Raw genomic sequence first — 25,176 nt, forward strand, 5'->3', positions numbered from 1 at the left:
GCCAGGAGTTGATAGGTTAGGGGTGTTTAGTAATGCTTAAAATAATACCCTGGTGGAGTCCAGTACAATTCTGTACTGCGAGACCCGTGGAACAGCAACCTGGACCCCGGGCTGCAAGACCTTTTTGTTTCTGGTTAGAGGAACTGGGGGGAGCGGGTTGGAGGTGGTGAGCCTTTCTTTGACATGCCAACTCTGAAATTAACAGATCTGGGGCTGTGGAGTTCTTGGGGAGTTAGCTAAGTGTTCTAAAGCAATAGGGATGCAACCTGCCTTGGTCCATCTTTGGGATTGTATTCAAACATGGGCTTGCCAAAGGCCGATGGTGTTTGAGTCTGGAGGAAGTTTATGTAGCTATAGCTGAGAAGTATAGAGTGCAGTTTCATAGACACTTACTGGATGCCTTCTACAAATGGTGTTGCATGTACTGGGCTCTGCTGGGAGTGAGATTGAGGATGTGTTGAGACTACAAAGAAAAATAGGAATGGCTGTGCTTCAGGAACATTCTGCCTGGTAGAGAAACAAGCATATCAATATTAATAACAGTAGAATAAAGTAAGTATAGGATGCTAGAGAAAGCATATCTGCTCATGGGCTAACCGGTGGAGGGGGGGTGGTTTGGGGAAAGAATATTAAAGATGTAAGACTGACCTGGAACATGAGCCAGGTGAATAAAGGTGAGAATGGGTTTCTTGGAAGGAAATAGCCAAGGCACAAATGTCTGTAACTGTGTAGTATATTCAGAAACTATGAGCTGTTCTTTACCACTGGGCCTAGAGTTCCAAAGAAGGCAGTGACAGGAGACGGAGCTGAAGAGGCTGATGGGGCCAGCCTGTCAGGGCCTCATGATCCCTGTTAACATGCTAGGACTGCCACCAGTGAGTGGACTTTATGCAGTGGAGAGTCACTGCAGTTGTTAGCAAGAGATGATCTGATCTATCTATTAGGTTGCTCATTCTGTGACAGCATGAAAGTTCAATCTACAGGTTCAAGAATGGAGGTAACAACACTAGGTAGGAGACTTCAACCATCTTAGTGGGACACTATGAAAGCTTAAACTAGAGTAACCATAAAAGGTTAGAATTGGAAAGAATATATCATATAGTTCAACTTGTATATTACACAAATGGAGTAACTGAGGACAAAAGAGGGTAAGTGACCTATCCAAGGTTATATGGAAATAAAGTTTGTTGGCAGACAAATCAGAACCAAGGACCCTGGCCTTCTGATTTCCAGCCCAGTGACTTTTCCACTAGCAATGCCAAGATCAGTCCCAGCATCCTGCCTGTTAGGTAATGCCCTAGAGAAACTTGAAACGTTACTTGGCCCACATTTTTCCTGTCAATATCTAGGAGGTGGGAACAGTCCTTGCTGGATAGAGAGGGCTTGTATGAAGCCAGACTGCCAGGATGGACCTTTTTGTTCATCTCCTTTCTGTCTGGCTTTAAATATCTCCCTTACCTCTTCCACCCTCTTCTTCTCCAGAAAACCTTCTCCAACTACTGCTTAAAAAATTCTCTCCTTTCTGCTGACTCTAAGCAGTGCGTGACACAAGTGAGCACCCTTCCTCAAGCTTGTTTTCTCAATATGTTAATCTAACTACTGTATTGTTATTAAGCATTGGGACAGTTTGGAGGACATGTGGTCCAATAAAATCAAGATCTATTTCCATCTAAATTCCTTCCTTGTCTCTGTACATATAGCCATTTTATACAGCAGCATTGTGCAGATGTGTTTTGTCTTTTCCACTAAATTGTATGTGTGTATATTCCCATATATATTTTTATCAGCTTTATAGTATTCCTCATAGTAGAAACAACAGGAAATTTGGAGTGACTCCTAAGGCTTTGGGCAAGAGGTTATTTTTTTAAATCTACCTCAAAGCTGAGAATATCATTGAACTCAGAGAAGAATCTTAATAACTTGTGAAAGCAGGTGGGAGAAATAAAGAAAGGGGGAAAAAAAAACATTGTTACTTGAAAACTGGACTAGCTAAGAAGTTTGTTTGTGGCCTTCTCATCCTATATTCATTGAAGTGACCAATATCTATTGTGTACCTGAGGATGGCAATGTGGTTTATGGAGAGTGTCAGCCGCAGAGATGACACAGATTTCCATTTTACATGACCTTTTGGCAGCCTCATAGAGGGTGGATGGGAAGAGTAGAAGACTGGAGGCTGACATCCCAGTCAGGGGACTGTGGTGGTGAGTCAGCTGAGGGGTGGTGGGCACCTGAGCCAGGAGGGAGGAGGGGGCTCAAATTCAAGAAGCGCTTTGGAAGCCAATTTAGTTTTCAAGTTAGAATGTTGCTACTCTTAAAGGCTGCCCCTTTTCATCTTCTTGTCTTCTTTGTTCCTTCCATTCAGCAGAACTAAATTCATGGAGAGGCTGAGTGGCCTGACAGGGAAAGTAGAAAAACTGGCTGTAAATTTCATGTTGTTAGATGAACTCAGGCTCCCTCTTTGCAGCCACCACCCAGAAGTTAAAATTAAAAGTGAGAGAGATTTAATTCACTCATTAAATTTTTTTTAAAAAATTTGTCAACAACTTGACACTTTTCTAGGCACAATAGGGACATAGCAGTGACCAAGCAAAGTTCCTATCCTCACAAAGTTTGTATATAAACAATAAACAAAAATGTTAAGTATAGCATATATCCGATGATACTAAGTGCAACGGGTAATAATCATTTAGGTAAGGACAAGAGGGAATGTGATAGGCATGAGGTCAGAGAAATGGTGGGGATAGCAGAAGACTATGTCGGGGTGTTGTAATGACTCCAGTTTTACTTAGCGTGAGAAGGGAAGCCATTGGAGGAGTTTAAGCAGAGGAAGGAAATGAATTGGTTTATGTCCTACAAGGATTCCCTCCACCTGCCATGTGGAGAATAGGCCAAGAATATGGATAGAAAGACTAGTTGTGATGCTGTTAGAAAAGATCATGTGGAGGTAATGGTGGCCTGAACCAGAGAGTAACAGTAAAGATGAGTTTGGCATAAAATTTGAAGGAAGTGAAAACATGAGCTGATGGTCTGGATAAGGATTATGAAGGAAAGTGTAGAGTCAAGGAGAACTCAAAAGTTTTTGCTGTGACCAGTTGGGAAGAAGGAATTATTATTTACTGGGATATAGAAAGAACTCAAGAATGGTCTTTGAGGAAAATAAAGAGTCTAATTTTAGACATGCAGGGTTTGAATCCTTTTTAGATACCCAAGTGGAGATATGGAGGCTGAAGTTCAGAGAGTATTCTTAGCTAGAGATATGAATTTGGGATTCATCAGCACAGAAATGGTCATTTAAAGGTAGGAGATGGGAAGATCAGGTAGGAGTGACAGTAGAAGGAAGAGGTCTGAGAACTGAGCCTAGGGCTCTCAGTTGAATGGAATCTTGAGCTAGTGAAGGCGACTAAGAAGGCACAGGCAGAGAAGAGGAAAACCAAGAGAGAACCCTGTCCTGGAAGTCAAGTGAAGGAAAGTGTTTCAGGGAGTGATGAGCCGTGTGAAATGCTGCTGCTAGATCAATAAAGACTGGAAGTTTACTATTGGATTTTAGTAACATGGAGGTTGTTGACCTTGACAAGACCTCTTTCAGTGGAATGGCAAGGCAAAAGGTAGATCCAAGAGCAAATGGAAGAACTGGGGGAAACAGGTGCAGGTATCTCCGTTGAGAGAAATATTATTATAAAAGGGAGCAGAAAAATGTGGAGGCAGCTGAGCAGAACACAGTCTAAAAAGAATTTGCTTTAAAAATGGGAGATATTATAGCATATTGGTGTATTCATGGGAATGGTCCAATAGAGATGGGGAGAAATGGTGACAGAGAAAAGGAACAATTGCCAGAACCATGCCCATGAGTAGGTGAGAAGGGGTGAGATCCACCCATGCAAGCCAATGGTTGAGACTTAGAATGGAGCTCAGAGGGCCCATCCACTGTAACAGGATGGGAGGCAGTTTAGGGGTCAGGCAAAGTGCAGGCAGGAGTGGCAGTTTAATCAAACTTCTCTTCCCTAAGGCCTCTTTGACTTCATAAGCCATACTTACTTCTGCCCCCAACATGTCCACAGAATTCAGACACATGCATAATCTTACACATGATTAATCTTTGTTACAATGAGAAGGAAATGAAAGATACAAATTATTAAAAAGGAATCAGATAAAGAACTTCCAGCTAGAAATCTAAGTCAATGTAAGCATGACATGGGTGGGAAGTTTTGTCTGCTTTCTTCTCTCCAGTGTTTAGAACAGTGCCTGGTATATAGTAAGCAAATCAGTACATATTTCTAGAATAAGTAAAATAGAAAGGGACCTTATTATGCTTTATAAGCAACTATCTATAAGCAGATACTTTGTATACGTTACCTTACTTAATATGTCAGCTTAATAGATATGGAGACAGAAGCTCAGAGAGATTTCATACCTAGCCCAAGGCCACACACAGCTAGAAAGAAGCTGTTAGGATTGAACCCAGTATTTTGTGGGTCCCCAAAGCCCTGCCCTTTCTACTACACTGCACTCTGTCTAACTACTTGGTGAACTTGGTCAACTCACACAGCCACTTACTCTTGGTTCTTTCAACTTTAGAAAGGGTCGACCAAAGGCCTACAAAGTCCCATTCCAACTGAATGATTCCATGAGTTGGTAAGCCCAGGGGACAGCTACGGGCATGGCACCTGCCCGAGTTCATAGTTTCCTATCACACCAACTCTTCCAGCAGTCTTGTATCATTTTCTGCCACCTCTGATGCAGGCTCAGCTCTTTCCATTGAAACAGCTGGATGTTCTGTACTCTGTGTCTTGGGTTTATTGCAGGTCCTTGTAGGAGGTTACGGCTCCTGTCCTTTCAAGCTGAGTCTACAATCTTAGACAATAATCTGCAACCTTAGATCTCCAGTCCCTTCATTGCCACACTGTCACTAATCACATCACTTGGTGGTGTCCCTTTGTTTTCAAGATAAAATCCAAGATTTGAGTGCACAGAGAAGGTAATGGAATGAACCTCTTGCCCAGACTCCACAGGTTAAGACCTGACCCTTGGACTCATCCTGCCTCTCATGTCCTATTATTCCCAATTAGCTGTACTCTGCCTCTGACTACACTTACCTCGGCTAGCCTACCACAGTTGACCCTTGAACAATGCAGGTTTGTACTGTGGGCCACTTCTAGGCATGTTATTTTCAATAAATATAGTACACTACTATAAATGTATTTTCTCTTCATTATGATTTTCTTAATAATGTTTTCTCCAGCTTGCTTTATTATAAAAATATAATATATAACACCTATAACATATAAAATATGTGTTAATTCACTGTTTATGTTATCAGTGAGGTTTCTGGTCATCAGTAGGCTATTAGTAGTTAAGTTTTGGGGGAATCAAAAGTTATACACAGATTTTCAACTCCCCAGCCCCTGTGTTGTTCAAGGGCCAATTGTATATAATCCATGATTTGTTGAATTATTCGTCTTTTAAGCTATCACCTCCAGAAGGTGGAGTCTTAATTGAATGCCCCTTCTTTGGTTCCTAACTCAGCGCTTCAACAAACGTTGGTTGAAAAGGAGGAGGAATGGAAAGAGAACAGGAGGAAGGAAGGAAAGGGGAACAGAGACTGTATTTATCACACTTAAATTTCTCTTCTACTAGATTGTAGAATCCTAGTGAACAGGGATTATATCGTTTGTATCTGGAATGCCAAAAATATGAGTGCCCCTCCCCCCCCCCAAATTCCACCCCTATTCCACATTCCTCCTTGAATAACCCATTGGATTTAACAATTCTTTTCCAGAGACCTATAGTCTAATGGATACTGCTTGTCTAATAACTATATTCCCATTTGGTGCATCACAAATCAATCCTTATTTTAACATGAATTTCTGCCTCTACTACAATATTTTTAATGTGTAAGATTCTAGACCTGACATGGGCACCTCTGATTGCCTTATTTTGGGTTGGGGGTTGGGGGCAGCATTAAATCCACCATTGCTTTTTATGGAGGCTGGTAGTCTTCCATAACTGCCATCCACAGAAGGGATAGGAAACAAAGCTGAGCGGAAATAGAACAGCAAGAACTGGGGATTGGGTTTCACCCCACTTCTGAGTAGCAATATGAAATTAAACCCTTCTAAGCAGTCCCTAAATTCCCTTTACCACTCTTTCCACAGACCTCTTCTTTTTTCAATCCATGGCCAAAGGCATAAAAGGAAAGTGAAAAACAAATCAAAGCAATCTTAATAACATTTGTGGTAGAAAATCTGACCAGATTGGTATGTGTGAATTTCATATTATTCTAAACTCCCTTTATTCTCAATGGGCAAATTTAGGGGTTATTTGAGGGCCTGATATTTGGAGAACTGCCAAAGAACATCCAAAGAGTTTCTAATGAGAACTTGGGGGGTGTGGATGGGGGCTGAACTGGGGGCTCCAAGTCCCACCGATGCATTCACAGCTCCAGCCTAAGGTTAGGGGCAAAGTAGACCCTTCACAGGAGGAAAAGTAAAAACACCCCAGTCTAACCTACCACAAAAGCCTCAGTAAATAGGAGAGGGCAAAAATCACTCATTCTTTTTATTAGTGATCTTTATATCCTTACAAATAGGTAACAGGGCAGTCCTATCATTTCAAATGTGTGTTTAAATAGGAATACAATATATTACATGCATGATTTTCCCTCACATTATATTAGTGAGATATATGCCTGGGTAATTCTGCTCCTTTTCCAAAGTGAAATGCAACCCTTGCATTTTCAAACATCGCTATGAAGCAAAGCCAATACCTTCCCATTTCTAAGTTAGACACAAGGAACTATTATGTGCTGCTCTGGAAACTATGACAGAACATTATTCATCTGTTTGTTTTAATGGTTCATGGCCAAGAAAAAAAGAACTTTTAAAATTTAATTTTTTAAAGCCGAAAAGTGGTGTGAGAAAGAGTGAGGGACGCTTGGTGAGGAAATTAGTGTTAACAATTGTTGGTGTCCAGGTGTGGGAAACAGCACAGGATACCCAACACAGTCACCTCAGAATTTCTTGTGCTCACAGAGGTGTTCCAGGGAGAGAAGAAGGGATGCTAAGAGTTAGGTGAGTTCTCAGCCTTCTAGATTGAGGTCCTCTCTGTGAGTCGTGGCCCCTCTGGGTTGATGGGTCTGGATTGGCTGGTTTACTTTCAAAGCTGACCTTAAAGGTCAACTCTGTTAACGCATTACCCTCTTTGATGACCACTTACAGGTTGGTCTTTAGAGAACATAGTATCTAAATTAAGTTTGGAATCACATATTTAACCTGTAATCTCAGTCACAGCCAGCCTGAGGTAAAGTCTACTCTTGGCTCTCCAGACAGCTCCCTATCCAAGACTCTCACTTTCTCTCCTTCATTCCCACCAACTCGTTCTATGTCTCTACCTGTGTTTGTCCTGATGCCCCTCCTCTGAGGATGGGTAGATATAACTAATAAAAATTAAATTATTTTCCTACCTCCTGGTTTGCAGTTAACCAAGGACGCTTCATGGCCCAGGCTTCTAAGGAAACAGAAGGAAGTATTTTTGAAGAGGTATAACTTTTAGACCACATCAGATTCTAATTCATTCTTAAAGTTTCCGTGTCTCTGATCATTTATCCATATTAGAATCATTTTGTATTCTTTACTTGGATTCTTAATTGTATATGTATTCCTCCCCCTTTTAAATAAATGACAGTGGATTTTCACCTTTAAGAGATGTGACTGTACCCCCCAAGGGAGTACCCTATTTCTGAGATGGGAAGCTTTGTACCCAGTTATTAGAGCTGGGCCTGGGGGGCATGATGTGTGGATCTGCCATGGCTATGCTTTAACTGAGTAGCTAATATGTGCCCTGATTTACAAATTTTATAAGGGACACTTTCCAGCTACCTATGGCCTTGACGGTCTTTGGGGCAGGCACTGGTAAATTATTTTTGCTTCTCCAGAATAGGTAATTTCATAGAGACAGAAAGCAGATTGATGGTTACCAGGAGCTGGGGAGAGGGAGACATAGGGAGTAACTACTAAATGAGTATGGAGATTTATTTTAGCAATGATGAAAATGTTTTGATACTAGATAGATGGAGGGAAAAAAAAGAAATTAGTACCCAAACGAGAGAAAATAACGCACACTTTGCTAAACTGCTCACTGGAGCACACCTGGGAATACTATAATATACCCAGGACTACTTGGAGCTGTGTGATAGCTTTCCTTCAAACGAAAATTCAGAGCTTTGAGGACCGGCAGCTTGATGTGATTTCTTCTTCATGGCTCAAAATGGAGCTCTTAAGAGGGACTGAGTGGGGTATATTCAAAAGTGTTGGATTATTTCATTCACTGCAGTCTGTATACATGAGGCTGCAGGCTTGTGGGCCACCCTCTTGGCATTCCAGTTGAAGAGCCATGAGAATCAGAACAAAGAAACCTGCTGATGCTGTGTAAACTGCCAGTGCTTACAGCAGATTAGTCTGCTTGGAAGCGACCCGCAAAGCGGGTCTGCAAAACTTCTCCCCAGAACTGAAGCTTGAAATTCCAACCATTGGCCCGCTCCCAAGGTGCCTCAACCTTGTCCCTTGGATATATATAAACAATTTTTTTAATTGAGGTGAAATTCACATATCCTTAAAATTAACCTTTTTTTAAATGTTTATTCATTTATTTTTGAGTGAGAGAGACAGAGACAGAGCATGAGTGGGGGAGGGACAGAGAGAGAGAGAGGGAGACACAGAATCTGAAGCAGACTCCAGGCTCTGAGCTGTCAGCACAGAGCCCAACACAGGGCTTGAAGCCATGAACCTCGGTACCATGACCTGAGCTGAAGTCAGACACTCAACTGACTGAGCCACCCAGGCACCCCTAAAATTAAACCATTTTAAAATGAGCCATTGGCACCTTCATTAGCACCTTCACAATGTTGTATAACTGCTACTGCTTATCTAGTATCATAATATTTTCATCATATCAGGGTGCCTGGGTGGCTCAGTCAATTGAGCCTCGGACTCTTGAATTCGGCTCAGGTCATGATCTCAGGGTCATGGGATTTAGCTCTGTATTGGGTTCTGAGGTGAGTGTGGAGCCTGCTTGAGATTTTCTCTCTCTCCCTCTGTCCCTCTCCCCCACTCATTCCCCCCCCCCAAATTAAAAAAATATATGTATTTTCCTCATAGCAAAATAAAACTCCATACCTATTAAGTAGTTACTCCCTATTGCTCCCTCCCCACATAGGAACCACCATTCTGCTTTCTGTCTCTATGAATTTATGTATTCTGGACATTTCATATAAATGGGATTGTAAAATATGTGGCCTTTCATGTCTGGCTTATCTCACTTAGCGTAATGTTTTTAGGATTCTTCCACGTTGTAGCATGTCTCAGTTCTTCGTTCCTTTTTTTATAGCTGAACAATAATCTGTTGCATGTATCTACTCACATTTTGTCTATCCCTGCACCTGGGGATGAGCATTTGGGGTTGTTTCCACTTTTTGGCTATTATGAATAGTGCTGCTGTGAACATTTGTATATTGGTATTTGTTTGAATACCTGCTTACTATTTTTTTATTTGAGTAAGATCTTTTTTGAGTTTATTTATTTATTTTGAGAGAGAGAGAGTGAGTGGGGAAGGGGCAGAGAGAGAAGAAGACAGAGAATCCCAAGCAGGCTCTGCACTGTCAGTGCAGAGTCTGATACAGGGCTCCAACTCACGAACCATGAGATCATGACCTGAGCTGAAATCAAGAGTTGGATGCTTAACCCACTGAGCCACCCAGGCTCCCTGAGTAAGATTTTATAGTTAGCAAGATACCTTTACATCTATTCTCTTCCCACTAAGGAGAGACATGCATTTTAACTGGTGTTATTACTCCAAAATGGAACTGTTTAGGGCCTAACAAATCAAAAACTCTATTAGGCTTGCCCATGCTGCTGTGTAAAATCTGATAAAGAAGAAAGTGGCTCCCAGTTTGGAGGGTGCCTCAGGCATGTCACTGGGCCAGCCTGGGACAGCCCCACATCTATTACATCTGTTTCAGTGGTTGATGGTCAGGCAACAGGCCTTTTTTTCTACTTCTGAAGATCTGGAGGAGGACAGTTCTTAGCAGCAGCCTCTGCCTCATTCAGCAAGTGTTTCCTGAGGTGTGTGCTATGCCAGGGGCCTCGAGGAGGGAAGCTGAATCAGACATGGTCTTTGCCTTAGAGTCGTGGACACTAAACAGACAGACATAATGTGGAGTCAGAGGTGTGTGGGAGGGGCGTGATAAAGACACTGACTGGGGTGGTGGGGGGATGGTCAGTGACTCATTTTCATGGGGGTACTTAGCATCTGGATCTTGAAGACAAGAAGGCATTCACAAGATGAAAAGAGGGTAGAAGGCATTCCAGGCCTCAGGAAGAGAATAAGCCAAACCAGAGGAATAGCAAATTGCCTTCCCTGTTTTGAGACTAGCAAAGTCATTCATGTGACAAATATCATCAGGTTCATAGGTTGACTAGCAGGAGTGAGACTGAAAAACTAGGGAGCAACTAGATTATGAAGGGCCTTGTGTGCTGCAGTCAGGAAACTGAAGTGAGTGGGAAACTAGAATTTTAGGCAGGAAATGACCTGATTGGGTCTATGTTTGAAAAGATCACTGTGTGACAAAGTGAATAATGAACCATAGGACAGAGATGCCCTGTACTGATGAGTCCCACACCCTCCATCCCCAGCCTGTCTTCTCCGTCATGCTGGCATGAAGCTAGGCCCAGATCTAAGTGGAAAGTCAGGGAAGATTGCCTTCGTCTTCCACACACGGACCTTTCATTGGTTGCCCCAGCCTTCTTTGCTAGGCTGCAGGAAGTGCCCACAACAGCTAGCAAATATCAGTCTACACTAAGGGCTTCCTGACCAAATAGGTCATCTCTCCTGGAAGCGTTGGAATTTAGAAGTAGGCCAAGCCTCACGCAAGTAAGTGAATTTTTAGTGATGGGAATTCAGCTACCCAGGGATAGACCCAGAAGGCATGATATAAGGTTAGTATAAAGATTAAACAATGGGGCACCTGGGTGGCTCAGTCAGTTGGGTGTCCGACCTCGGCTCTGGTCATGATCTCACGTCGTGAGTCTGAGCCCCACGTCAGGCTCTGTGCTGACAGGTCAGAGCCTGGAGCCTGCTTTGGATTTTGTGTCTCCCTCTCTCTCTGCCCCTCCCGCACTCGTGCTCTGTCTCTGTCTCTCAAAAATGAATAAACATTAAAAATTTTTTTTTAAAAAGATTCAATGAGCTCATCTGATGGCCTTCCTAAACTCCTCACCCCACCACATCTCCAGTTCTGTCTACACACAGTAAGGTTCCCACCCCTCTCCCATCCTGTAAGACTTCTTTTTTTTTTACTTTTTATTTTGGAATATTTTTTATTTAAGAAAATTTGCTAAAATAGTACAGAGAGTTTCCATATGTCCTTCATCTCATTCCCCCTAATGTTGACGTCTTGCATAAACATAGTGCGATCATCAAAAGTAAGAAATTATTGTTGGTATGACACAAACTAATCTACAGACTTCATTTGAATTTTGTCAGGTTTTGCAGTCATATTTCAGGGTTTCTTTTTAAATCATAGGTGTAGGACAACCACTGAGTTTGTCCTCTTGTGTCCCTTAAATTGAGGCAGCCTTCTGAGAGCCTGGACACTGCCCTCCCTAGAAGCTCTGAGAAGAGCAGTCATGGGCCTCTCATAGTCCAATATTGGCACAACTCCATTTGGACATCAGTTTGGGGTATTCTGCATCTTTTCAGTCCCCCTACCCCATCTACCACCAATCCTTTCTCCCCCTTTCCTTCTCTCTGCTCCCCAAACTACAGATAGTCCCCAAATGCCCCATATCATACAACGTGCTTTTTCCACCTTTAGAGTTCTCTGCTTTGGTCACTGGCCTGAGAAATTGGGGCAGGAATTTCTAAAGCTGTAAAGCGCCCTTGGGTTGTCACTTGCATTGGTAGCATTTCCCTTTCCTGGGTTTCCAGTGGGTCCTGGGTGGATACCCCTACTTTTGCCATGTTGGTCGTGGTCACTTTTAGCCCTATATGACCATCCTTCATAGGCCCCTTGGGGAGACCCTGGAGGTGGAAGGCAAACTGGGTCTGCTCTTCCCTATCACATGACAGTGAACTTAGAAGGCTACAGGGGTTGGCAATGTGATAACTAAATTACCTTTATGAGAAACTTGAGTCCCCATCACAAAGCTCCCCTGCATCTTGACATCATGGTGAGGTAGGTGGCACTTGTGCAAAATTCCATTTTCCCTGTCACAATGCACTCTTCTTCTGTGCAGAAAGAACGCAGTCTCAGGCACGCTCATTGCAAGTGCCCTTGCACTTTTGCTGCCTTGTGCTCCATGTTTTTAATTTGCTAAGCATGGAGGACATTAATGATGAAAGAAGTGTGAGCTGGAGAAAAGCAGAGAGCTGATGAAAAGCAGAGAGCTTTTCATGAATGTTGGAGGAGCATTGGTTGCCCTCTTTGGAAAGCAGGAAAGGTGACTGTGACTCTATGTTTAAAAGAAAGCCTTTTTGCCACCTAAGCAGACACCAAAACATCTTCACAGCAGAAAGCCCTTGTAAGCAGTGCAAAAACTTTTATAATCAAACTGTTCAGAGAAAAGCTGTATACTATGGTTGCAAGCACTAGTTTGGGGCAAATCTAGCTCTTCTGCTTGCTGTGTAAATTTAGACCAGGTCTTCGCTCTTTCTGACCCTCAGTTTTCTCATCTGTGAAGTGGGAATGATCACACCTTGACCTTTTTTATAAGATCGTTGTCAGGATTAAGTGACTTAATATCAATTCTATATGCCAGTGAAACTTCACAGTTTCTGGCACAGAAGAAAGGCTCATTTTAAAGTCTCTTATTTATAATTAGGCTGATGTAAGTAAAAGTAGTATTGAAAAGCAGAACATCATTATAGATCGAACAACATGGTGTCATGGCTTGAGCTTGCTCTTTAAGTTTAAATCCTTTCTGCACCAATCACCAATAACTGGCTTTGTGAATTTGAGCCAGTGACTCCTGTGAACTTGAATCTCTCCCTCTGTAAGATAAGGATAATGATACCACATAAGGAGCTACTTGGAAGAAAGCACTTAGCATAGTACCCAGCACAGAGTGGCAGACACTTAATAGAGGTTTGTTTTTCTAGTTCTGTGGTTCTCAACCACATTCAGATCACCTGAGAGCTTTTTTTAAAAGCACGCGTACTACGCTGCATCCCCAGAGAGTATGATTTAATAGGTCTGAGGTGGGGCTTAGGCGTTGGTATTTTTGAAAGCTTTCTGAGGAGATTCTTCCCAGCAGCCAGGGCTGAGAACTACACCCTAGCAGATGACATTACATACTGGGTTTTTGTTTGTTTGTTTGTTTTGTTTTGCTTTTCATATCTGTTTCTAAGAGACCGATCAGAATATCAGGAATTCTGGGTGCAGTCAAAAATTCACTACACCTGCAGCTCTAAGCCCTTGATAAGAAATATGCAGCCAAGGAATTGCATTCCATTTTATTATTTAAAAAAAAAAAGTATTCAAAGAGTCTTTTTAGAGTCTTGAACTGGAAAGGTGGTAAGAAGTTTAGCCTAAGCCTCACACATAAAATATGGGAACTCCCAGTAGGTTGGGGATTTATATCTGGGGGTAATTCCAGGGTTTTGTCCTCCCAAGAGATATAAATTGAGGCCTTGAGAGTTTAACGTGGGGGAGGAAGAAGTGTTCTCATAATGACACCTTAAAAGTCCAGGGCTCTGCTAATGCCTAAGGATAGAAAAGCATCATCATCATAGCAGGGGGTGGTGTGGAAGTGCATTCTGGTCTCAGTACTTTGGTTTCCAAGATCCAAGGCTAGGTCATCGAGAAACTTCTTTCTCCCCATAGGTTTATGGTATTAGTTACCCAATAAAAGCGGGGTTAATTTTACAACCCAAGTAAAATTTAAGCCAAAAAGGCTTCAACATTACTCTAGGATTTATGAAAGTAAACATGTGGAGTGCTTACAGGATTTTGCAACATTAAAATTTCAATGTCTTCAAGTCAGGTATATGATGTATCCATTTGTATGTGTACTTGAAGGTTAAGTTTTTAAGAGCTTTGCAATACAAACTGTTTTGGGAACTAAAATGAAGATACTTTCTCCATCTCCACTTTCAAAATGACTGTTAGAGTGAACAAGGAGTAGAGAGCCACTGGAAACTGGGCTTTTAATGACCAGCTTTATCAGATTTTTTTCACCTGGTTTCCTGTTAGAGTAGGCTTTCTAGACTCCCACACTGAACCCCCAAGCAGTGAAGTCTAGCGCCACAAGGCTGACTACAGTCGATTTTACAACATAGGAGCTTAGTAAATAATTGTCCTTTAAATAACTGTCTTCTTTGGTAATCATAAATACTTCAATAATAAGCATGTGTGACCTCTGAATAGCACTTTTTAAAAGCCTTTACATTTGATAGGATCCTTATGACTTTCACTCCTAGGGTTGAGAGGTCAATTATTATCTTCTTATAGATAAGAAAACCATAGCTCAGAGGACTCGGAGAGATTCTAAGGATATGCAATGTTAAGCCCCGGAAGATAATTTCATTCTTCTGACTTTGGTCTACAGTACTTTAACTTAGAAGAAACCAAAGAGGAAAAATATTTTCATTCAGACAGCGTATTGGTTCCAGCCAGGTTAACAGAAGAGGAGCATCCAGGGTGGAAGTCAGCCCAGAAGCCTAGCAGGTGGCCTTTTGTTTGGCTGTGGTCTGCTTTTGAGAAGCAGCTGGCTGTTCTGTACTCCGTTGTCTTGTGTTTATCGTAGGCCCTTGTAGGATATTATGGCCTCTATCCTTTCAGGCTGAATCTGCCATCTTGGGTCCTACTTTCTAGCCTTAGATCTCTAGCCATTTGCCACACTGTCACTAACCACATTATCTGGGACTGTCACTAGCCACATTACCCTTTGTCTCCAGAATAAAATCTACTCCCCCTACCTTTTTATTATTATAATTTGAGGTAACAACGCTTTTTAAGATTGGGGCGCCTGGGTGGCTCAGTCGGGTAAGCGGCCAACTCTTGGTTTAGGCTCAGGTCATGATCTCACAGTTTGTGGGTTCGAGCCCCACACTGGGCTCTGCGCGGTGGGTGCAGAGCCTGCTTGGGATTCTCTCACTCCCCCTCTCTGCCCTTCCCCTACTCTCTCTCTCTTTTGCTCAAAATAAATAAATAAACTTGAAAAATTTTTTAAAAAATTTAAGATTGTTTTAAAAGTTTTCAGGGAATCATGAAAGCAAGATTTCCATTGCCATTTTCTTTAGATTTCCTGGGATTTAGTGACTCTTGAAATTGTGCAATCCACGGTTTGCCTGGACCTCTCTCTGCAGGGTAGAGATAATGGGTCTTAAGCAGTGAGGAGCCACATAACTGGACTGCCCTCTGGTTTCTTTCCAGCTGCACCCAGCTTCTCACCCCACGGAGCCTCCTAATTGACACATCAGTTGGAGTGGGTCTTGTGGATAATGCACCCACGCCTTTGTAGCAAATGACGCAGAAATAATCTGTGCTTAAAAAACAAAAAACTGTAGAACATGTGCCCAGATTTCCAACTCATTTCCTCTTTACTTTTATAACTACATCATCTTCCAGCCCACCACCAGCTGCGAAAATAAAAGTGCTTTCTCCCATATTTAAGGATGATTTTTGTGCTTAGAATGATTTTCTGGGGGTGAAGGAAACTTGACCAACGTGACCAGCAGATGTTTGAAGTGATGGATGGAACTGAGGCCGAGCCTGACTCCTCGGCCCAGTCTTTGGGATAATGTGCCCAGCTTCTCCCCCTAGCGACCGTTTAGCGCATTGCACAGTCAGAGCCGACTGAATGTGGATATATTGCACCAGCTAATGTCTGTGCTCTGGTTTTAGAGATGAGTATGAAGAAGATGGATTCTGTCAGCCATACAGAGGGATCGCATGTGCAAGATTTATTGGCAACCGCACTGTCTATATGGAGTCTTTGCACATGCAAGGGGAAATAGAAAATCAGATCACAGGTAAGTAACGCCAATGACATTGTATTGATACCTTGTATAACTATTTTTCTCACTGCAAGTTTTCTTGAGCTCTTCTTTTAACAAAGGATAAAGGGTTAGGGGTTGGAGGTTAGAATCACAGGCGTTAGGAGCAGGACCACAAAGAAGCCTGAGATACGATCTCTGTGCTCTGGAATGTGCATTACAATACTTTATTGAAGGTTATTGCTCTTAGAGGGAAAAGATGCTCCGAAAAGTCTTTCATTTATTCAGACACTCCATAAATATTATTAGTGTTTCTGGTATATCAGGTACTGGGCTGGGCTCTGGGGACACGATAGTGTGGTGAATAAGCCAGGTTACATCTCTGCCCTCAAGGAGCTTACTATTTGGAAACAACATTGTGTAGACTAAAAGTCCCGTAAATGCTAAAACAATTTAGAGTCCAGAATTCTGGATGCCATTACTGTGACTGTGGGGAAATCTCGTATTCTCCATGAAAGTCTCTTCATCTGTGAAGTGAGTGATAAGACAAGATGATCATATGTCTCTTCCTGCTCTAGCCTTCTATATTTTACCCCTCATTTTTCTGAATTGAAAGTATCTTTTGAATCTAATAGTGAAGCACTTCCTAGAATGCAGGAGTGAAGTAATATAGGCCACCTTGTACAATTTTGCACCCCTGGTTCTGGTGGTTATAGTGGCCTTGAACTACTGCATTAGTGTGGTGATGCCTCAGTGCCACGTACCCTTTCAAGCCATTAAAATTGCCTTTATGAGAATCTGATAAGCTGTCAGTGTTAGCAAATAAAAATACAGAACACCCAGTTATATTTTAATTTCATATAAACAATGGATAATTTTTTAGTATGCGTGTGTTCCAAATATTTATCTGAAATTGAAATGTAACTAAGTGCCTTGTAGTTTATTTATCTGGCAACCTTAGGATTTATGAGGCAAGAACAAACCTGAGGCAGGCACACAGAACAGCAAAAAGTCTAGAAACTATGTCCTATGAGGAATTTGAAGGCACTAAGAGGGGCCCAGGGGAGCTATTCAACCAGGAGAAGCAACCATAGAAAGCTGTAGTTGCCTTGCTAAAGACCTCAGGCTCTCAGGAGGAAGGACTCTGTGAAATTCCAGAAAGCAGAAGCAGGACTGATGATGGGAGGGGCTGTTGAAGGCACATTTTAACTTAACATAAGAACATTTTGACATACTCTTCACTAAGTATTCACAAAAATAAATGGGAGTTCCAACGTAAATATTTCATCACCCATCTATGATGAGGTAGAAGCTCTTGTCAATGGAGGTTTGCAAAGGGACGCTAGTACTCTTTTTATACATGGATGCCAAACTGGATAAGAGGTTAGGCTAAGTGACCACTAATACACACACTGCAACCACTGAGTTGTGCTTTTTTGAGAACCTCCAAGAGAAATGCCTCATTTTCAGAAGATGGAATAGAAAGTATTCAAGCCACAAGAAATTAGACAAGTTCCCCAAAGTCATCCAATTCAGAGGCAAGACACAGATCTAAATCCTGTGATCAGCCTCAGCCGCCGCATAAAGCAAGTTCTGCCCTGCAGCTGTCAAATGTTTTAGAAGCTGCACAAAACTAATAAAACGTACCGGATGAAACACAAAGTTCTTTGCTTTGTAGTAAAAATGAAAAATATATTGTGCTTTAACCTAATTAATTCTTTTTATTAGGAAATGGTACATATGTAACTTAATCCTGTTTTTTTAACTTTGTAGTCAAAATGATTTTTTTTCAAGCCAGTGAAAGTAAGCTGCCTGGACATCTGAACTGAATCTCTTCTTGGCCTTGTCTATTTGAGCACAGCGGATTCCTTCCAGTGTGTGTTTATATCTGATATCTGTTGACTAGATAACCGAAGGAGATAAACCCTGGCCCCTGGGAGTTAATAACTGTGTTTGTTTTCCAGCTGCCTTCACCATGATTGGCACCTCCAGCCACTTATCTGATAAGTGCTCTCAGTTTGCCATTCCTTCCCTGTGCCACTATGCCTTCCCGTACTGCGACGAAACCTCATCCATCCCTAAGCCCCGGGACTTGTGTCGCGATGAATGTGAAATCCTGGAGAACGTCCTGTGTCAAACAGAGTACATTTTTGCAAGATCAAATCCCATGATCCTGATGAGGCTGAAACTACCAAACTGTGAAGATCTCCCCCAGCCGGAGAGCCCCGAAGCCGCAAACTGCATCCGGATTGGAATTCCCATGGCGGATCCCATAAATAAAAGTAGGTGACTCTTGACCTTCTGTGCTGCCTGGGGGCCAGCAACCCCATGGCACAGTGAAAACTGGACCTTTATCTGTAGTAATGATTCATATTGGTAGTCAGATTACCTTCCGATGGGCTAAATACTGTGTGGGGGCTGGCTGAGCATTCAGGGGTAGATTACATGCAGTAACTATCTTTAAGAAGCTTCATGAAGAGAATGCATTTTTATTTTTATTTTTTAATATTTATTTTTGAGAGAGAGAAAGAGAGAGAGAGAGAGCATGCAAGCAGGGGCGGAACAGAGAGAGACAGACAGGGGATCTGAGGCAGGTTCTGTGCTGACAGCAGCGAGCCCCATGTGGGGGTCGAACTCACCAACCAGGAGATCACAACCTGAGCCAAAGTCAGAAGCTCAACCCAGTGAGCCACCCAGGCACCCCGATAATAAATGTTTAAATATAGTTGTTGGTTCCTCAATGACTTAAATAGAATTACCATATGACCCCGCAATGTCACTCGTGGGTAGACACTCAGAGAATTTCAAATAGGTGTTCAAACAAAAACTTGTGTGTTAAGTGTTCATAGCAGCTCTATACACAATGGCTAAAAGGTAGAAACAACCCAAATGTCCAGCAGTGGATGAGTGGCTAAACAAATTGTGGTGTATCTATAGAATGAAATATTATTCATCCATAAAGAGGAATAAAATCCTGTTACATGCTACAGCATGGCTGAAACTTAAGAAAAGTATTACGTAAGTGAAAAAGGCCAGATGCCATTGTGTGATTCCTTTTATATGAAATATCCAGGAAAGACAAATCCATAGAGATAGAAAGCAGATTAGTGGTTGCCAGGGACCAGGGGAAGGAGGTGTGGGGAGGGACTGCTAAATGAGTATAGGGTTTCCTTTGAGATGGTATACAAGTGTTCTGGAATGAGATAGTGGTGAAGGTTGCACAATGTTTCGAATCTTCTAAAGACACTAACGGTAAATTTCACGATATGTGTATTGTACCACAATTTTAAAAATATATACATGGGGCTTGCCTCTCTCCACTCTCTTCTCACCTCTGTTCTTCTGTAATTTTCCATTTACCTAGAGTTAAGTTTTACTGGTAATTTTTTAGTTTCCTTTTGGTATTTAATATTATTCTATTAGTTAAATGAGTTAATGCATCTAAAATGCTTAGAACTAGGCTTAGCACATAATAATAGTGATATCTTCATTCCTATTATTATTACTATTATTTTATCATTACCCCTCCATATTTTAATTTCAACTTAATGGATTTTTACAGTGCTTTCAAGTAAGTGCCATGGTGGTCACCTGGGGAGAGGATTTGCTTTTCACGAATATCCAGTGCATCAGCACACGGTGGCCCCAACTCCTGTGAGAAACTCATAATTCACTGCTCCTAATGAACATTTGCTGGGAACTAGGTTCTTTATCACACGATTCATGTCTAAAGACATCAAGCAGAAATGGAAAGAGCAGTTCAGCTTGAACCTTTCCTGAGCCATTCACTAGGAAATTACTCCTGTGCCCCCAGTTCTGATTTTTTTTTTTCTGTGTTCAGTATTAAAAATGCATGTGGAGGACTGGTTTTATTCCTGAAGCATAAGCTTTAAATCCTCCCAGGAATGTAACTGTGAGGCAGGACCTATGTCCCAGCCCAGCAAGCAGGGAGACTGCCCACATGGCCCCTGACCAGCAGGGAAGCCTTAGCCATGAGCTTAATTGCACGTCTTCCCTCCAGAAACTGCTGGCTGGAAGTTCCAGCATCTCCTGTTTCTTGCTCTCAGTTTGGGCCTTTCTCTTCTGTTTTTCAGACCACAAGTGCTATAACAGCACAGGTGTGGATTACCGGGGGACCGTCAGCGTGACCAAATCAGGGCGCCAGTGCCAGCCGTGGAATTCTCAGTACCCCCACACGCACACCTTCACCGCTCTCCGTTTCCCAGAACTGAACGGAGGCCATTCCTACTGCCGCAATCCGGGGAATCAGAAGGAGGCCCCCTGGTGCTTCACCTTGGATGAAAACTTTAAGTCTGACCTGTGTGACATCCCAGCATGTGGTAAATGCCTCTAACGTATTCAGTCACCTTTAAAAATCCCCTCTCCATCCCCCACCCCCCCCACCCCCCCCCACCCCCGCCCTTAGGAGAGTCTATGAGGGGCAAAGGAGATGGATAGTGTTTGTTTGGTCTCAAACTGGGTTTCTAAGACAGGTAAACCTTGCTGTTTCTGCATAAAACACCTTTTAGGGTACCAATGCACAATCTCGGGGAGGAAACTGCCTTATTCCTGCAACCATTGTGGTTCGTGGGGAAAATGGGGCAGGCGTGAAACCACTTGTCACAGTCATTTATGTAGTAAAAGATATTACCTGCAATGGTCCATGTCCAAGTGCACCCATTTAGCACAACAGGTGTATTGGAAGCAGAAAGAGAACTGTTTTCCCTGTGTTGTTAAGAACACCCACAAGGTAGGATGAATCTATAGCCATTACTCAGTCATCCAGGGCAGAGTGTAGATAAACTGTGTCTTCTGTGTCATCCTTTTATGCTGCAGAAGTGTGGAAAGAAAATGAAATACCTGAGTCAGTTTTTTGTTTTCTGTTTTTTGTTTTTTTGTTTTTTGTCTAGAAAAAATGTTTGGAGGGTAGGAGAAAGACCATGAAAGCAAGGGTGAAACCTGGAGTTTGGGACTGTTTTGGAACTGACTCATCTTCCTGATCCTTCTTCTCATAGATGATGCAACTGGGTTTCCCCAGCATAGAGGGAGAGTATGATGTCACTGCCGGAAAAGCCATAACAATAACAGGGACCTAGTAATGATATCCACCTTGGAAGATGAATGAGTTGTTAACTGAAAAATTCTAGGAAATCTGGAAGATAGTAAATGCTTAACGAATATTATCTATTATAATTATTGTCTGGGCAGTATATAAAGAGGAATCTACTCTAGTTAGTATGCAGTCTACATAAGGAATGTTTGCTCTGAGTTTAGCAAATATTATTTGAGAGCCCACTGTGGAGTAGGGGGTTTGAAAGAGAAATAAAATGTGATTCACATTACAATCACAATGCAGTGTGTATGATACAATAGAAGTTAGCACAAATGTTATGGAACAAAGAAGAGGAAGCTAAAACATACTAAAAGAGGTCCATAGGAAGAAGTAATAAAAATGTTAAAAAGAAACCTTAGTGATGAAAATTTGGGAAACTTATTTTATAATTTCATTCTTATGTGTTACCTGTTACCATAGTGTCTTCTCTTGCAAAATGGTTTTATGGGTGCTTAAACATGCCAAGTTTGAGAAGGAGGTGACCAGACCCCTTTTGTGGTCTGGACTTTAAAATGCCTTCGTGTGCAGCATAAAGAATAAATTATGATGTAAAACTCTTCCAGAGCCACCATTGGAAACTTCAAAGCAAATTATCCTGTATTTTTTAAATGGTTTGCCCTTAGTAACTCATGACTTTTCCCACATGCTATATTCAACACTAATAGGAGAGGAATAAAAATAAAATGTAGATTTATAATCATTTACTTAGTTTCCACCTCTTCTCTTAAACTAGTTAAGGTACAAAGATCTGTAAGAGAGTCAAGGATAAAAGCAACACTCACTGAGCACCTTCCATGTGCCAGGCATGGTACTTGGGGTTGTCATGGGCTTTATTTATACTCACCCTTACACTGTGACAAGTATTTTTTTTTTCAAGTTTATCTATTTATTTTGAGAGAGACACAGTGCAAGCAGGGGAGGGGCAGAGAGAGAGGGAGAGAGAGAAAATCTTGGCGGGCTCTGTGCTGCCAGCTGCAGAGCCCGACACAGAGCTAAAACTCACAAACCATGAGATCATGACCTGACTTGAAACCAAGAGTCAGTCGCTTAACTGAGCCACCCAGACATCCCTGTGACAGGTATTGTGACAGCAACCCTATGTTGCTGGTAATGGCAGGTCTGTCCGACTCTAAGCTCACCTTCTTGCTACTCTACCATGATAATTCAGAATACTGATATGTGTCCTCAGGGAAACCAAATGAATTGTTTTAAGGAAGAAACACGTTGTTCACTCCACTCTGGGTAAATGCTCTTGTCCTTTAGATGACTTCTCACCCTTGATTTCCAACAAACGCCCCACAGAAGAAGGGAGATAATTTGTTCATAAACTGGAAAATTTGTTGATTAGCTGATTTGAGCTCTATTACAATTAGTTTAGTATAGTCAAGACTCTAAGTTCTATCTAAAAAGTACTGTTTTCATGTCAATGACCTTCCTGAAGCAATCAGACCAAATACACACTCTGAGGGATAAAAGAAATCCTTGAACAGTCTTTCAGACTGGACAGAGAGAGAAAGATCACCTACATCTACAGAACACTTACCAGGTGCCTGCACAGTGCCCCATTCTTTACATATTTGTATGCATTTAAAACTCATAACCACCCTGTGGGGTAGGTGTTATTAATGTAGTCCACTGAGGTTCAGAAGGGCTAAAGGACTTGTCTAAATCACACAAACGGTGAGATTAGACCTTGGACTCTCATCTATCTACGTATAGCTCTGACCAAACTCAAAGCTCATGCTCTTTTCCCAAACACTCTGCTATCTCCCATTTAAAGATTTTTCAGAAATAAATAAAAGAATAACAATAGGCCTCACCTCTGAATTCCAGTATGTAGATTTTCATAATATGATAAGACGTCGAAAAGTGTTCCCTTGCCAATAAGGAAATCCATCGTGGTATTACTCTGTATTATTACAGTATTAATCAGTACAGTGATGTTAGAAACCCTCAGGGTATTTCTCTCTGAATATCCATCAGCAGAGGACACAGTTAACATTCTGATGACTGGTTATGTCTAGTCATGTGAGATAGATTTAGAACGTTAAGCCTAGAGAAGACGAGGCAGTTTTCACCACTTACAATAATAATTTTTATTAAAAAGAACGTTTTCATTTCATTTTGAAAGAAAACAGTTCCTTTTGAATTCTTCAAGCCAAGCCACAAAGACATCCATTAAAGACACTGGGAACACTTGACATGTGATCTGGAAGCAGCTGCTGAGAGGCCAGTGGCTCCCCCGTGTGGGAACTAAAAAAGAAAACAGGCTGGCATCAGCTGTTGTGCCCAGGCAAGGCTTCTCAGAATTGCCCCTGGATAGACCACCTCTAGCAACCTAATCATAATAGCATCCCACTTTGATAACACTTCTTTAGGGCAGTTGATTTTTTTTTTCTCTTTTCATTCTTACACTCTTATGAAAGATAAAGTAGGAATTTCCTGCCCTCTTTCACCATATGAGTAAATCAAGGCCCAGGGAAGTGGTAAGACTTACCCAAGACCACAAATCAACTAGTAGAAACTAGGCCTGCTATGTCTAGGACATTTACCGCTCTTTGTTCTGTACCAGTGCTTCCCAATCGGCAGAAGTTTTGCCTTCTGGGGAACATTTGGCAATGTCTCAAGATATTTCGGTCATCACTCCTGGGTGGGGTTGTGAGATGCTACTGGTGTCTACTGGGTGGAGGCCAGAGAGGCTGCTTCAGTGCACCCTTCAGTGAACACCCTTCAATGCACAGAATGACCCACACAAAGAATTATCCAACCCAAAATGTCAATAGTGCCAGGATGGAGGAACCCTGAGACTGGATAGGAATTATACAATTTAGACTATAGAATATAGTATATTGTATATATTATTAAAAATTATAAAATTTAGGGGCGCCTGGGTGGCTCAGTCGGTTAAGTGTCCGACTTCAGCTCAGGTCATGATCTCACAGTCCGTGAGTTCAAGCCCCACGTTGGGCTCTGTGCTGACAGCTCAGAGCCTGGAGCCTGCTTCAGATTCTGTGTCTCATTCTCTCTCTGCCTCTCCCCTGCTCATGGTCTGTCTCTCTCTGTTTCAAAAATAAATTTTAAAAAAACATTAAGAAAATAATAATAACATTAAACAGGAGTGCCTGGGTGGCTCAGTTGGTTAAGAGTCCGACTTCATCTCAGGTCATGATCTCACGGTTCGTGAGTTCAAGCCCCACATCAAACTCACTGCTTTCAGCACAGATCCCTCTTCAGATCCTCTGTCCCCTCTCTCTCTCTGCCACTTCCCTGCTAGTTTTCTCTCTCAAAATAAATAAATAAACTTAAAAAAAAATAACATTAAACAGCAGTTGCCATCTATTGAGTGTTTATAATGAGCCAAAGACCGTGCTAAGAGGTTTTTAACTCTTAGCATTATCTCATGTATAATAGTTCTGTAATCCAGTAAGTTGCATTTTATTCTACCCTAGAAAAGAAAACAGAGACGTAGAGAGGTGAAATAACTTCCGAGGCCACATGGTTAATAAGAAATGAACTCAGGACTCAAACCTATAGCTGGTCTTGTGTACTCTATGATTTATGTATGTGTGTATCTGTATATACAGAGAGAGAGAGAGAGAGAGAGAGAGAGAGAGAGAGACTGAGGATAACTTTTCATCTTACAATGAGTTGAAATCGTGTGGGGCAGATTTGAAATGAGTCCTTTCCCTTCTCCCTCTGAAAATGGGATGGAATCTCATGGGAACGTTCCTGCATTCTTTAGTTAAGTAAAAGTTGAGGAGATTTCAAAATCTCCATGTGGTTTCTCATTTTCCTACTGATAACTTTTGTTTTCGTTTCAACCAAGTAAGGCTAAAAGGAGTTGAGGCCTAATTAAATGCAGAATGTGAGCATTTGTTGTACTTTCTAGAATAAAGGCATTTGAAAACGGTCTGCCACAGACCGTTTTATCTGCAAACTTTCGCTTTAAGACAGAACATAAAATTAAACACAACCAAATATGTTTGCTGTGAATTCTGGGAATTGGCTAGGACTCTGTGCATGTGCCCAAGCCAGTGCTTGGAGGAAGTGACAGGACAAAAGATAGTTTGGGCGAG

General features: G+C 41.9%; 1 protein-coding gene across 1 annotated transcript in view; it reads left to right on the forward strand.

The window, feature by feature from the left end:
• Positions 1 to 25,176, forward strand: part of ROR1 (receptor tyrosine kinase like orphan receptor 1) — a 399,613-nt gene that overhangs the window by 344,618 nt on the left and 29,819 nt on the right. The window contains exons 5-7 of the mRNA XM_045477675.1: positions 15,896 to 16,023; positions 17,952 to 18,269; positions 20,082 to 20,327. Coding sequence (XP_045333631.1) covers positions 15,896 to 16,023; positions 17,952 to 18,269; positions 20,082 to 20,327 — 692 coding nt within the window. The remainder of the gene's footprint in view (positions 1 to 15,895; positions 16,024 to 17,951; positions 18,270 to 20,081; positions 20,328 to 25,176) is intronic.

The sequence above is a fragment of the Leopardus geoffroyi genome, chromosome C1 (assembly GCF_018350155.1).
Source record: "Leopardus geoffroyi isolate Oge1 chromosome C1, O.geoffroyi_Oge1_pat1.0, whole genome shotgun sequence".
NCBI classification, from domain to species: domain Eukaryota; kingdom Metazoa; phylum Chordata; class Mammalia; order Carnivora; family Felidae; genus Leopardus; species Leopardus geoffroyi.